The following is a 14015-nucleotide window of genomic DNA, read 5'->3' on the forward strand; positions in this document are numbered from 1 at the left end:
AGGCAAGATGGCTAATGACATTCATTTAGCAAGAATGCCAATCCCCATACCTGCCTATAATTTTTAACCCTTACAGTAGATTAGTTTGCTTTCTAAAGATAACCTCAAGAAATACTGTTCATATAGACTTCCCATCGATAACTGAATGGGAAAATAACCTGTTGTACCTTGCAATTTAAGATTTTACTTCCTTAGGTAAAGGAATAAAACAGGTATAAGGGAGGCAAAAATGATTTCATTTAGGCTCTAAGAGGTCACTTTGCTATAAGTGAACTGAGATTTCACCACTGTATTTTCCTACTATCTCTACTCCTTCAGGGTGGAATAAATCTGGAGATAAAAGATAAGACAACATGTGCAAATCCGCTGATAAAAAGATATGTTAGCATGATACGGTTGTGTTTCACTGTGCCATGCTTTTCACATCATGATTACAGTCACTCTTACAAAACAACACTAAGAAAAATATCCATTTCAATTGAAAGAAAATTCAATTATGGTTTGGATTCAACAACTACCTTACTAATTTTTAAAGAAATCCAGAAACATGTTTTGCCAAACAAAATTTTACTTGAAAACTTTACAATAATATAGGATTAGGAAGCAATTAGGTTTATTTTATTTTTACTTCCTCGTACTAAAATCAATAAACAGTTTTGAAAAGCTGTTTTTAAAAGCTGTTAATTGACTATGAGTGTTTTATTCCTTTCAGATGGTCTAAACAAGAAAAAGGAAAGGGAAGAACAGACATGCAAGATTAAAGAACAATTCTGAGAAACCAGCGAATAACTCTGGGTAAAGTTAAAAATTTACAATCCTAAATTTAATGTAAAACAACTTAGGTAACTACCTATGTGCCCTGACTCAAATGATTTATAACAAAGGGCCTCCCTGACATGGCAGAGTTGAATTTTACAAGATATCTAAATTTCAATAATCTTGGGCTTATAATCCTTTGTTGTTGTTGTTGTTTTTAATTCACCTAAATCCATTTTAGCACTTCTCAGTGCTTACTACCATCTTCTCTTTCTTGAATACTGGCTAATTAACTCTATGTTTCCTCTAGTAGCAAAGTTTCCAAGGTGACAGACTGGTATACACTTTACTAATGGCTGAAAAAAAACCAAAACAGTTTTATGAATAATGAATCAGGTATTTCCTAAGGAACAAGCATGTACACACACACACACACACACACACACACACACACACACACACAATTTTGTTGCAGTGAATCTATATTATAGTAATGGAAAGATGTCATATGTGGGAATATAAAGATAGACCACACTGACAAATTCTCCATTTTTTTTTCAGGTATTTACAAAAAAACCTAACACACTATCTTATAAATAACAGCTCACATTCTGAAACTAACATATCCTTTAACTCTTTGATGTACAGTGAGCAGACTGTATCTGATTTTCACAAGAAACCACTTTGTGAAGAACTCAACATAATGTATTCTACAAATGGAAAACGTATGAGGATGAGGTATCACACTGATAATTCAAATTTTGGTAATTACAGCCACAAAACTCACAGGATCTCCAGTTTTAGAGTTACAGGGATCTCTGATTTTTCTAATATAGGCCCCTAATTTTGCAAATGAAAAAATGAAGTATAAGAGAGGTGATGTGACTTTGCTAAAATCACAATGGGAATCAATGGCTAAGCCAATATTAGAACCCAACTCTTCACTTTTTGTCCAGGTTTCTCATTCTTAAGAAACCATATTACCTTTTCATTTTTTAAATGAGTTCCTTTATATTGGCATTTCTTGTGAGAAAATATGATCTACCAATGCATATCAATACCTTTTATGTAATTTATACTTGGAACAATACAAAGTTAATCTAGGGCTTCCTAATTTTAAGGCCAACTTAACAAAAGAAGACTATAACAAAGGCATACAATTTGTATTCTAATAAATCCCAAACAATATTTAAAATACTATACTGTTATTTAGATCTTTCTTCTCAAAGCAACCTATTTATTTAATCTCTAGATAACTTTAATTGGTCAGACGTTTTTCTTTCTGTTCATCTGAAATCTGCTGCCTTGTAACTTCCATTCATTACATGTAGGTCTCTCTATGTCCCCACTGAGGAATTCTAATTCATCTGCTATATTATAGTCACTTAAGCATTATATTTAAATTATTGTTCTGAATTTTCAGAAAACACGCAATTTTTTTGATATTTGACAAAAATTTGTAGGAAAATTAGAAAGCAATTTGGCAGAAATTAGGTATAGACCAATGTCTCATACCACATACCAAGATAGATAAGGTCACAATGGGTACGTGATTTACATAGAAAGAGTAATATCATAAGCAAATTAGAAAAATGTGGAGATTTTTACATGGTCAGATCTATGGTTAATGGAACAACTTATGACCAAATAAGAGATAAAAAAGATAATAGAAAAAAAAGGAAATAAAATAGATAATTCTGATTATATTAAATTCAAAAAATAGATTTTGCACTAATAAAGACAATGCACCTAAGATTAAAGGAAAACAGGAAATTGTGGAATTTTTTTTTTACAAGTTCCTTTGTGAATGCTTTATTTCTCAAATTTATAGAGAGCTGAATCAAATTTATAAGAATACAAGTATTCTTCAGTTGATAAATGGTCAAAGGATATAAACAGGTATTTTCAGAAAAAAGATTTAAAGTCACATAAAAATGTTCTAAATCATTATTAATTAGAGAAATGAAAATTAAACTAGCTCTGAGGAACCACATCACACATATCAGATGGCTAATATGACACAAAAAGAAAATGATAAATGTTGGAGAGGATGTGAGAAAACTGAGCTACCAATGTACTGCTGATGTGGACTGCTCCAAACATTCTGGAGAGCAATTTGGTACTATGCCCAAAGGGCTATAAAACTGTATGCCATACAAATCACCAATACTACTACTAGATCTGTATTTCAAAGAGAGCAAATGAACCACTAATATAATTATTAGATCTGCACCCCCAAAAAAGGACCTACATGTAGAGAATATTTATACAGCTCTTTTAGTAGTAGCAAAGAATTGGAAATTGAGAGGACTTCCATCAATAGGGAAATACCCAAATAAGTTGTGGTTTTATGATTATGATGGAACATTATTGTGCTATAAAAATGATAAGCAGGATACTTATAGGAAAACCTAGAAAGTCTTACATGAACAAAACAAAGTAAATGAATAGAACCAGGAGAATAATTTATATGATACAGATACAATACAGAATTATGAATGCTTATCCATTCTGATTAATACAATGATCCATCTATTTCAAAGGCTTAATATGACAAATATTATCTACCTACCTACATACCGAACATATAACGGTTGGAGTCTGGATGCAAAGTGAAGCATATTTTTTCCCTTTATTTTTCTTGCCTTCTTCCCTCTGCTTTTTTTTTTTTTTTTGTAACATAGTGAATATGAAAATGTTTTGTATGATTTCACATGTATAATCAATATCACATTTCTTGCCTTCTTAATGTTGGGAGAGGGATAGTAAAGTGGGAGACAATTTGGAACTCAATTTTTTTTAAAAAAGAAATTCTTAAAATAAATTTTAAAAATGGCTTGGTAAAAATACCAAACTGGTTTTAGTATAGTACATTTTCAACTGGTTTTAACATGGAACATTTTTTAGTCTTCTCAGCATCCTGCTCACCATCCCTAGAAATGGTCCATTTAGTCTCTGTCTCTTCTAAAACACAGCACACAGAATTGGCAAGACATCACATTTATCTTGACCTGACCATGTAGAGAACAAAAATGTGATTCCCTATGCTTGCTTTGAATATGATTCTCCTTTTAATGAAGTCTAAGAATTGATCAGTTTTTCTACTCACATGTCACATGACTATAGAGTAAGGATTAAAACCCAAGGGCCATGAAGAGGTAACTAGAAGAAGTAATGGTATAAATCTGTAGACTTCCAAATTTGTATGTGCCAGATATTTGATTAATTGGGTACTCTAATTACAAAGGCTATTGACTGTCCTAGGGAAGACAATTTTACAAAGCTATCTGATTCAGGACAATACATACATAAATGCATGCTGCTTGTCAAGGGAATCAGTTTTAGCTATAAGCAGTCAATGTCAATAAGAGGTCGAAGACTCAGTGAACCTTGGCCTAAGCCTATTTAAAACCAGAAAAAAGAAAAGGAAAGAAATTTTCATTTATTACCTACTTTTTAATTTTCAGAGCACTTTTTAATGTAATTTCATCTTCACAAAATGTACGTAATTATATTTGAGAAAGTTCTTAAAACAGCTTGAAAGGATACAATAACATTCAGAAAATTTTGTTAAAAAAAAAATCCCTCGAGAGCTGAAAACAAGGTAATAGGAGCTCTTGTAAAAAGCATATGCATAGATTGTATTCTTCAAATAATTTACATTTTGTTTTTAGCTATTCTAACATGAATTTACCAGCAGGGAAACAAACAAACTCAACTTTTCTTTTTCTTAATCTTCTCTCAGAATGGAGAGATATGAGTACATATGACACTTTCTAGTCAAAGAGACCTATCTGTGCATCAGATGACGACTGTAGTTTCCATTATCAATCAAACACCCTGACAATTCTTACTTCATCCTGTGAATGCGATACTTACTCTTGTACTGCTCTGGCTATGGAAAGGGCTGTAGATCCAGTTTCATTAACGCTATCTAAGGTCACATTTGGCAGGTCATCATCATCACTGTCACTTTTAATTTGTCTGGGAGATAGGCCTCGGGGGTCCATTTGTGCTAGAAAAATAAAGGAGGAAAGACATAGAAGAGAATCAAGTTAGTATGTGGAAACAAATTTTTCCTCAGGTCAATATCAAGCACAATCTTCTCTTCCATGCAATTGTAATAAGCAATTATCTACAAATCACAAAAACAGTGAAATCCAAGAATATAAATTCTGTTCTACATATGACATTCCTAACTTGACAAATCTTAAATCAGTTATAAGGCATAATTATAGGCTAAAACCTTTTAAAATTACTTGATTCCCAACCCAACTATTTTGTGGTTTATGACTGAGATACGATCCAAAGCTTCTTGCTTCTATTCTTCTTTGCCAACTTTCAAACCACGTCAAAGCTTGTTAACACCTCCCCATGGAGGGGGAAGAGAACATGAAATTCAAAACTGGCCGTTTTGTTAATTGTTTTGTGTTGCAACAACAGGTTTAACAGGGGACAAATAGAAGCTATTGCCTAGAATTATGCTTTTAGATATTCAACATACATAAACATATTCTATTTCCCCAATGGCCCTGAAAATTGAAGGTTGAATGTAATGATAAAAACACACAAGAATCAAGCATGCAAAACAGCTGTTTAAATAAGTTGGAATAAAGCCCTCACTCTTTTCACTGAAGCTAAAGGATTAGTCTGGGGCTAAGAATTATCAACTAAGTTTGTTGTGACCCAGTGATGACTTTGAAAGTACCCACCCATTAATATAATCTTGGCAGAGCATTTCAACTCCTTGAAAGTCACTGAACATCTTGCATAAGCACCTTGTGAAGGCCTGATCAAACTCATCATTCTTGAATAGCACATTATATTTTCAACTCCTCCCTTCTCAATCTACCCTTATATGTAGGCTATAACAAAACCTGTGGATTTTATCTTTGCAACAACATTTCTCAAGTGCTCTACCTTGCTTTTCTCCTCTGATACTGTCATTGTTGTGGGGCAGGTCCATATTTCTTCATACCTGGAGTGTTTCAATAGGTTGGTGTACCTGCCACAAATCTATTTCTACTCTAGTCTGTCCTCTACTCAGGTACCAAAGTAATTTAGTTTGTTCTGATCATACATATATACACCAACACTCAATAAACTCCAGTGGCTCCCTATCACACCCAGGATCACATATAAACTCTGCCAGTAAAAGCCCTTCACAAACTACTACTAGCCCCAACCTACCTTTCTAGTGTTCTACTTTATATCCCCTCCATGAACATTTGGAATCTGTGACACTGTCCCTCTTTGCTGTTCTTTGAATAAGTTATTCCATCTTTCAATTCAGGGCATTTTCTTTGGCTATCCCCCTTTCTCTTCAACTCTACTTCCTGGATTCCTTGACTTCCTTCAATTTCCTGCTAAGATTCCACCATCTACAAAAAGCCCTTCCCAATATTTCTTAATTCTAGTGTTTTTTCTCTATTATTTCCTACTTAACCTTTATATAGTTTCTTTGCCCTCAGTTGCTTGAATAATGTCTAGCCCAATGGATGAAACTGTCCTTTTTGAAAGGAAGGATAGTCTTTTGTCTTTTTTTTTTGTATCCCCGATTCTTGTGCACAATGTACACCAGTAGGTCTTTATACTTGTTTATTGACTGGTTGATGAAAAATTGTAGAGTGGTGCACTGATAATCAGAAAACCTATTTTCTTAAACCAACTTAACTTAAACAAACTTAAACCAACATCATCAAACATGATGTCACTGAGCTTTCCCTCTCTGAAAATCAGTTTCTATATATTTATAAAATAAAGGAACTATAACAGATTTTTTTTCCAAAGTGTTTTCCCATTATGAAATTCTATGATTTTGGGATGAACAGGGGAAACAAACATTCTGAGATATATGGATCCATCTGAGGATGGATATCCTGTCAATGGATACTAAAGAATTCACTTATTGCTGAAAAACTTGGTGCCCAAAGAAAACATGTCCTTTTCAAAGAAATGTCTTATAATGATATTTCTAGAATTTAACTTTCTTACTTTAAACTTCAATTAAACTATTGTCACTTTACATATCAGCTTCTTAGAAATGGCATATACAATTAAGCATATGCTTTTTTTTTTTTTTTTTTTATTCAGCCACCTTTACAGCCCATTAGGGGAGAATTGTTCTTAGTATTTTATAGCTATTGTAAAACCTCAAAAAAAAGTTTCCTTTCAGTTGATTTTTTAAAAAAGCAGGTCAAATTTAAGAAGTACAATTAGAGAGAAACATTTTTACATAATTCTAACCACATGGACATAAGTTATTTGTACAAATAATTCTAAAACAAAATTATGTTATTTTTCATAGTCAATTAAATCTAGAGACAAGGGCCAAATTCATCCAGGATATGGATATCAGCAATATATAAATGCCAAGAATAAAACTACTCACATTGAGCTTACAATCTAGTGAGGGAAACGAGTATATATAAAAATATATGCAGTATAAAGTTAATAAGTACAAAATAATTATTGAAATAGCTTGCATTTATATAGTTCTTTTAGATTTAAAAACGCTTGGTATATATCATCACCTTTGCTGCTTACAAACAATAAAACCTATGAAGTAGGTGAGGTAACTGAAGTTGAGAGTGGTTGATTAGTCCAGGGTCACACAGCTAGTGTCTGATGTAGGATTTAAACTTAATTCTTTCTAATTTCGGGTCCAAGATTTTATACAATGTGCTAACCAGTTTTTTTTTTTCACATATTTATATATATATATATATAAAATAGTTAATATAAGATAGTTTTGGATAGAGGGCATTAGCAATTAGAAAGATCAGGAAAGGTTGTGTGCTTCAGATGCATCTGAGAAGAAATGCGGCACTCTATATTGTAGAAGTAATGTTGGAATATATTCAAGAAATCAGGAGGGATCAATGGTGAGGTTACCAGTTCAAAGACATGAAGATAAAAGGTCAATTTGATACCTATCACATATGTTTCTTACTTATCTCTTATACAGTGACTAAAATCCTAAGTATTCCTGCCCCTTAATTTAGTAAACCAATTTTCCTATTTTGCTATTATTCCAATTCTCCAAATTTCTAGCTTTTCCTCAGGCAAAACTCACTGACGTTTTCCCCAATAAGTGGAAAGTCCATGAGATTGGAGGGAATAGAAAATTTAAAACATTACGGCAATCATTCTCTCCAATCACTATTCATCCAATCCAAAACATAAGTCAGAAACAGTAAATATATAATGTAAAGATGTTTTATTTGTCTATGCTCTGACAACAGAACTGTCTTTTAAAAGGTTGCACATTCACACTTGTGTCTGTTGTTTAATGTTTACTCTGTTCCCTTATTTTAAGGTATGTGTTACTGAACTTAAAACATGAAATTTTAAGTGGGTTACAGATACAGTAAATTGTCCTATAAAACAGGACATACTTTCTTATGACAGCTCAAACAATAATGAACCTGATTCTCTGAATTCTTGAAAAAAGGATTATGAGGAGAATTGAAAATGACTTGATAGTGATAATGATACTTAAAATTAACTGCTCAAATTATTGAAATTGGGTTGAAAATACTGAGTGTTGTAATTTTTTTTTTTTACTATAAAGGAAATGTTGAAATGAGAATCTTCAATGCCATAGCTCATATAATATCCATATTCATATAACATGCACTTATATTAAAGAAGCAATCAAAAAGTTTTCCAAAGATTGGTAGCTGATCTATGTCAATTACTTTAGTTATATACTGTATGCTTAAAATGAGTACATGATTTAGTCATAAAGGGTGATACCGTAAGCAAATTAGGAGATCAAAGGATAGTTTATCTATCAAATTTTTGGATAAAGAAGGAATTTTTGACCAAAGACGACCAATTATGAAATTCAAAATACATAACTTTGATTACATTAAATTAAAATTTACACAAGCAAAACCAATACAAACAAGATTAAAAGGAAAATACAAAGTTGGAAGAAAATATTTACATTCAGAGTTTCTGATAAAAGCCTCATTTTTAAAATATATAGGGAAATATGTCAAATTTATAAGAATACAATTCCCCAATTAATATCATTCCCCAATTGATAAATAGTTAAAGAATATGAACAAAAAACTTTCAGATTTAAAATTAAGATCATCTATAGTCATATGAAAAAATGCTTTAAATGATTATTGATTAGAGAAATGCAAATTAAAACAATTCTGCTATACCACCTCATACCTCTCAGATTGACAGAGATGACAGGAAAAGGAAATGATAAATGTTGGAGGAGATGCAGGAAAACTGGGACATTATTGGCAGAGTTGTGATATGTGTAGAGCAATTTAGAACCACACCCAAAAGGTTATAAAACTGTGCATATCCTTTGATCCAGCAGTGCTACTATTGAGTCTGTATCCTAAGGAAATCAAGGGAGTGGAAAAAATGTTTCAAGCAAGCGTTTTTTGTGGTAACAAAGAATTGGAAAATGAATAAATTCTCATCAATTGGAAAATGGTTAAATAAGTTGTGATATATGAAAGTAATGGAATATTATTCTATAAAAAAAAATGACAAACTAGCTGATTTTAGAAAGGCTTGAAAAGATTTACATGAACTGATGCTGAATAAAACAAGTAGAACCAGGAATACATTGTACACAGTAACAGCAAGATTATGTGATGAACAGCTATGAAAGACTTGACTCTTCTGGGGGGAGGAAGAGTGTTCATTGATCCAAGAAAATCCCAATAAACTTTGGCTAGAAAACTCCATTTACATTCAGAAAGAGAACTATAAAGCCTGAATGTAAATCAACACATGCTATGTTCACTCCCCCTGCCCTTTTTCTTCTGTTTTTTTTTTTCCTCTTGTGGTTTTTCCTTTTTTTTTCCTAACATGTTTCATAAAGAAATGCGTATTTAAAAAATTAATATACATGTATAACTAGAGCAAAAGAAAACCAGAACATATGACATCTCTAAAAAAATAAAGTAATTGAAAAAAATTAATACTATATATTTTTTTTATATGGGCAGTAAGGTGGCACAGTGGATAAGAGTATTGGACCCACACTGTCTTCTTCCCTTCTGCCCGGAGGGTCTTGCAGTAATAGTTGAAGGAAGGTCAGTTCCCTTGGCTCCTGGCCCGTCTCCTGTTGTCTGTGGGTTCGGCTAACCACATTGGGCCCATTTCGGACTTGTCGGGTCCCGCAGTCAGGTGGTGCTGGGGTCGGAACCGGGCTGGCTGCTGGGGTCAGAACTGGGCCCGGCTACTGTGTATGCTGTCGCTGACCTTCATGTTCATAGTGCTGGAGGTGGTGGTAAGGCGGCTGCCTTTGTCGCTGGCGACGTTCTCGGACTTGTTCCACATGCTGTGCGACGTACTGGCCCTTATCGTGGCCTTGGTGGCAGAGCGCTTCCCCGGAGGGCCCAATTCACCCAGAAGAACCCATTTGGCTGGATCCGGCCAAGGTGATGGGGGCCCTCACCATCTTCCTGACCGGCCTCTTTTTCACCATCCTGCTGGAGGCCATTGAGCGCTTCATCGAGCCCCACGAGATGCAGCAGCCGCTGGCGGCCAGGCTTGTGGTCAACCTGCCGGATCTCTGCCTCTTCCACCACCACAGCGGTTATGGGGACAGGCCCGCTGCAATCGGCCACGGCCACTCCCATGGGGGTCAGCCACAGCCATAGCCTTAGCGGGGTGGGGCAAGAACAACCGCAACGGGAAACAACAGCAACATGACTACAGCGAGCGGGCCCACGGCGAGACCCCCAATAACTCGGTCATCAGCTCGAACGGAATCAAGCTGGACCCGGCAGAGGAACAAGCCAGAGACGGTGCAATGGATGTGCAAGTTAGTGGGAATCTTATTGGTGATGATTCGGCCAATTTAATTCCCAAGAAGAGAATAGCGGACAATTTTTACATAAGTGGAGTTTTTTCTGCATATCTTTGGGGATGCCTGGAGTTCAGTAATTGTAGTGATAAATGCCTTGGGTTTTTTTTTTTCCCCTTTTCTTGGAAATCTTGTACTGAGGGAACGTTCTGTAGGTTTCGAAGCCATGTATCCCTGACCCCTGCGGCTCATCTGTAGACCTAATTAATACTACTTATACGAGTGAGGCTGGTCCTGGTGAGTTTATACCCAACTCTTTGTCTCGTGAGGGTCGGCACAGAATTTAATAGCTGCCTGATCCTAGGCAAATCACTAAACTTCTTTGCCTCAATTTCTTATTAGTAAAATGAGCTGGAGAAGGAGCAAATGGCAAACCGTTCCAGTACACCAAATAAAGTCACAAAGACTCAACTGAGCAACACAATGCTTATATAAAAGCAAATGTAAGAATATCCTTCAAGAGCTGCTCACTTATGCTCTGCCCCTTTCAAAAAAAACAAAACAGGTTCAAATAAAGCCTGCCACTGAAGTTCTACAGCTGATTATAGTATCAATGGCTTGGTTCCCTAACTTGAGGCCAATGGAACAGATGCTCTAGCAGATCCTACCAGGCAGAAAAAAGATTCTTTGTAGGGATGCAAAAAATGGTCTGAATATTTATCATCAAAGAATTAGTCCAGCTAAGTATACAAAGACTCATTAGAGGTTTATGCACCAGGTGAGGTGAGAAAAGAGCATAAAACCATCTATTAAAGTGTAAAGGGAGTTGGCTTCTGTATTAGTAAGTGGAGTACTTATAGATAGGAAATCGTGTACCTTTGATATAAATCAATAGAATGAAGCAAAAGATACCTCAACATCAGAAGAGTCACTGTCCCAGAAAAGATCTATCAGTAAAACTCAAGACCACAAATATTTCCCAAGTGCCAAATATAAAGTAAGGTTACAAATTCTACTTTATAGATATTACTAAGACAAGATAAACTAGGAGTACTGATGGCTTATGGCTCTAGAAAGTTTTAATGTCTAAAAGAAAGACACTAGCTGAAGAGGAAGAGGAAGTATTCAGGATTGTCAGGACTGTCTAGATACTACTAGAATAGAGGAATGTCTTAAGATATACAAAGTGCAGAAATCCCAAAAACAAAAATAAGGAAGCATGATAGGGAACATAAGGGTGAATATTATGAGAGGAAATAACACAAAACACCTTGCAATGGGAATTTACTGTGGATTATTTGGAAAGGAGAGAAAATAGATGAAAATCTTGGAAAATATCAGAAAACTATCACAGAGGTATGGTATTAATAATGATCAGGAAAGGGTGCCTGTAGGATGTCCACAATCTAGATAGTTGCCAGTATTCTATTCTTCTATTAAAAACAGAGTAGTTAATAAATTGTTTACTTGTTAGTGACAATTTAATTTTCCCAAAAAGTACAGAAATCAGTAACTCAACAAATATTTATTAAGAATTTTATTAAGAATCTGTTATAATCCAATCACTATGGAAGGCATTGGAAATATAATCACAAGGAGAGTTTTCAGTCTATTGTAGGGAACAACATTTATATAAAAAACGTATTAAAATATAATCTTCCACAAACTGAAAATCATGTTCTCCATTCTAATGTTTTGCCATTGGTCAAGTGTTCCAATCATCCAATCCACCACCTCCAGCACCATGAACATGAAGGTCAGTGACAGCATGCACAGTAGCCGGGCCGGTTCTGACCCCAGCAGCCGGGAGGGAGATGAGAAGTCACATCCTGGGAGCCTTCTTAATGCAGATATGATACCCGACAGTCCTGAATCTTCTCAAACAACTTTTTAGAAGTCATAATAAAGAATGTGTAACCCAGATACCTTTCTCACACCAGTAGTCAGAAGAAAAATTAAGGGTGAACAAAAGAGAATATAAGCAGAGAGCAGCATGTTAGCAGTGATGATTTACCTGAAAGCATAGCTTATAATAAGAGAAGCTGATTTCTTGGAACTAATTCTGGTCTAGAAGAAAGAAACAACTAGCTGCAAAAATCAGAAATGAAAAGAATCTTGATAGAAAGTGACTAGTCTATTTTAGAATATGTGATAGAGGTGAGAAAAATTTAGATAAAGTCTGACATCTACCTTGGATTTTTTGGGAGAGTAGATTTCAAAGGCTTCAGAGAAATGAAGTAAGTTTGCAAGGTCTAAAATTCAATAGGAAGAGTCAGCTAAAGATGGATAGACATCAAGACCTAAAGAATCTCATTCAGAAAACATAAAAAAAAAAACAATTCCAATGAAGAAGAATCCCACCCACCCACACACAAACACACACACCCTGACCATAGGACAGGAAGAAAATAATGTAGTTATAAAAGGGTCTTATTATTAACCCACCTACTTTCATTTTTAAAAGGCAGCTTCATAAAATGGAAATGAAGTAAAGTATGTAGGATAAACAGAGGAGTAAAATATTCTATAGGCATCATGTCATAGCCCTAGAGTTAAGAATGAGGTAATATTAGTGCTGAATACTAAAGATAATTTTTTTAAAAATCTGCTTTAGTAGTTATATTTGAGAAAAGAGAAATATAAGAAAGGGGAGAATTTGAAATAGGTGTGATGATAATGTGAAGAGAAGGTGCAACTCTTCAACTCTTATTTGACTTCTATTTTCTTTGCATAAAAAACGATCACTGGACATAAAGGACAGAATAAAAATAGTTTATAGCGAGATGACACAAATAAATGCAGAGACAATAAGGGAGGATGAAATTTGCCTCAAAGAGTTCAAGTCAGGGTGATCAGATGAACTACACCTCGGAGTACTAAAAATGGAAAGAAATAACTGCTAATTCTATAATAACTGTTGTTTAATCTCTATAATGTCTCTTATATCTATCCTCTTCTCTCACCACCTTAAGTTTACACTTCTTCCTGGACTATTTTGATAAACTCTAATTTGTCTTCATGTTTCCAGTCTCTTGCCTCTCCAATCTATTCTTCACACAATTTCCAGACTGATATTCTGAAAGCACAGGTCTAATTATGTCACCTCACTGTTCAAGAAAACTCAGGGAACTTAAGTTCCTCTAGAATAGAATACAAAAACTCAGTTTGGCATTTAAAGCCCTTCACAGTCTGATTTTATATTACTCCTCCTCAAGCCTCTACATTTCAGCCAACCTAGTCAATTAGCTATTCTCTGCCCATGACACTGTTACCTTTTCCTCCCATACCTTTCCTTCTATGCTGTCCTCATACCTAGATTGTTCCTATTTTCCTCTTCTGGAATCCTTTGTTTTTAGAGCTTGGCTCAAGTATTACTTCCTACAGATATCTTTTCCCTGTTATTTCCTAGTATTTAAACAATGCTTGTTGAATTGAATTCTTCCTTAAGATCCCCACTCTCCCTCCCCCCCCC

The 14015-nt window shown here is 34.7% G+C and overlaps 1 protein-coding gene across 4 annotated transcripts in view; it reads right to left on the reverse strand.

Moving 5' to 3' along the window:
- The window catches only part of KLF12 (KLF transcription factor 12), a 534646-nt gene that overhangs the window by 120336 nt on the left and 400295 nt on the right, over nucleotides 1–14015 (reverse strand). For all 4 annotated transcript variants that reach the window (XM_051983923.1, XM_051983922.1, XM_051983924.1 and 1 more), the window contains one exon: nucleotides 4636–4771. In XM_051983923.1, coding sequence (XP_051839883.1) covers nucleotides 4636–4771 — 136 coding nt within the window. The remainder of the gene's footprint in view (nucleotides 1–4635; nucleotides 4772–14015) is intronic.

This window comes from Antechinus flavipes, chromosome 3 (assembly GCF_016432865.1).
Source record: "Antechinus flavipes isolate AdamAnt ecotype Samford, QLD, Australia chromosome 3, AdamAnt_v2, whole genome shotgun sequence".
NCBI lineage: Eukaryota > Metazoa > Chordata > Mammalia > Dasyuromorphia > Dasyuridae > Antechinus > Antechinus flavipes.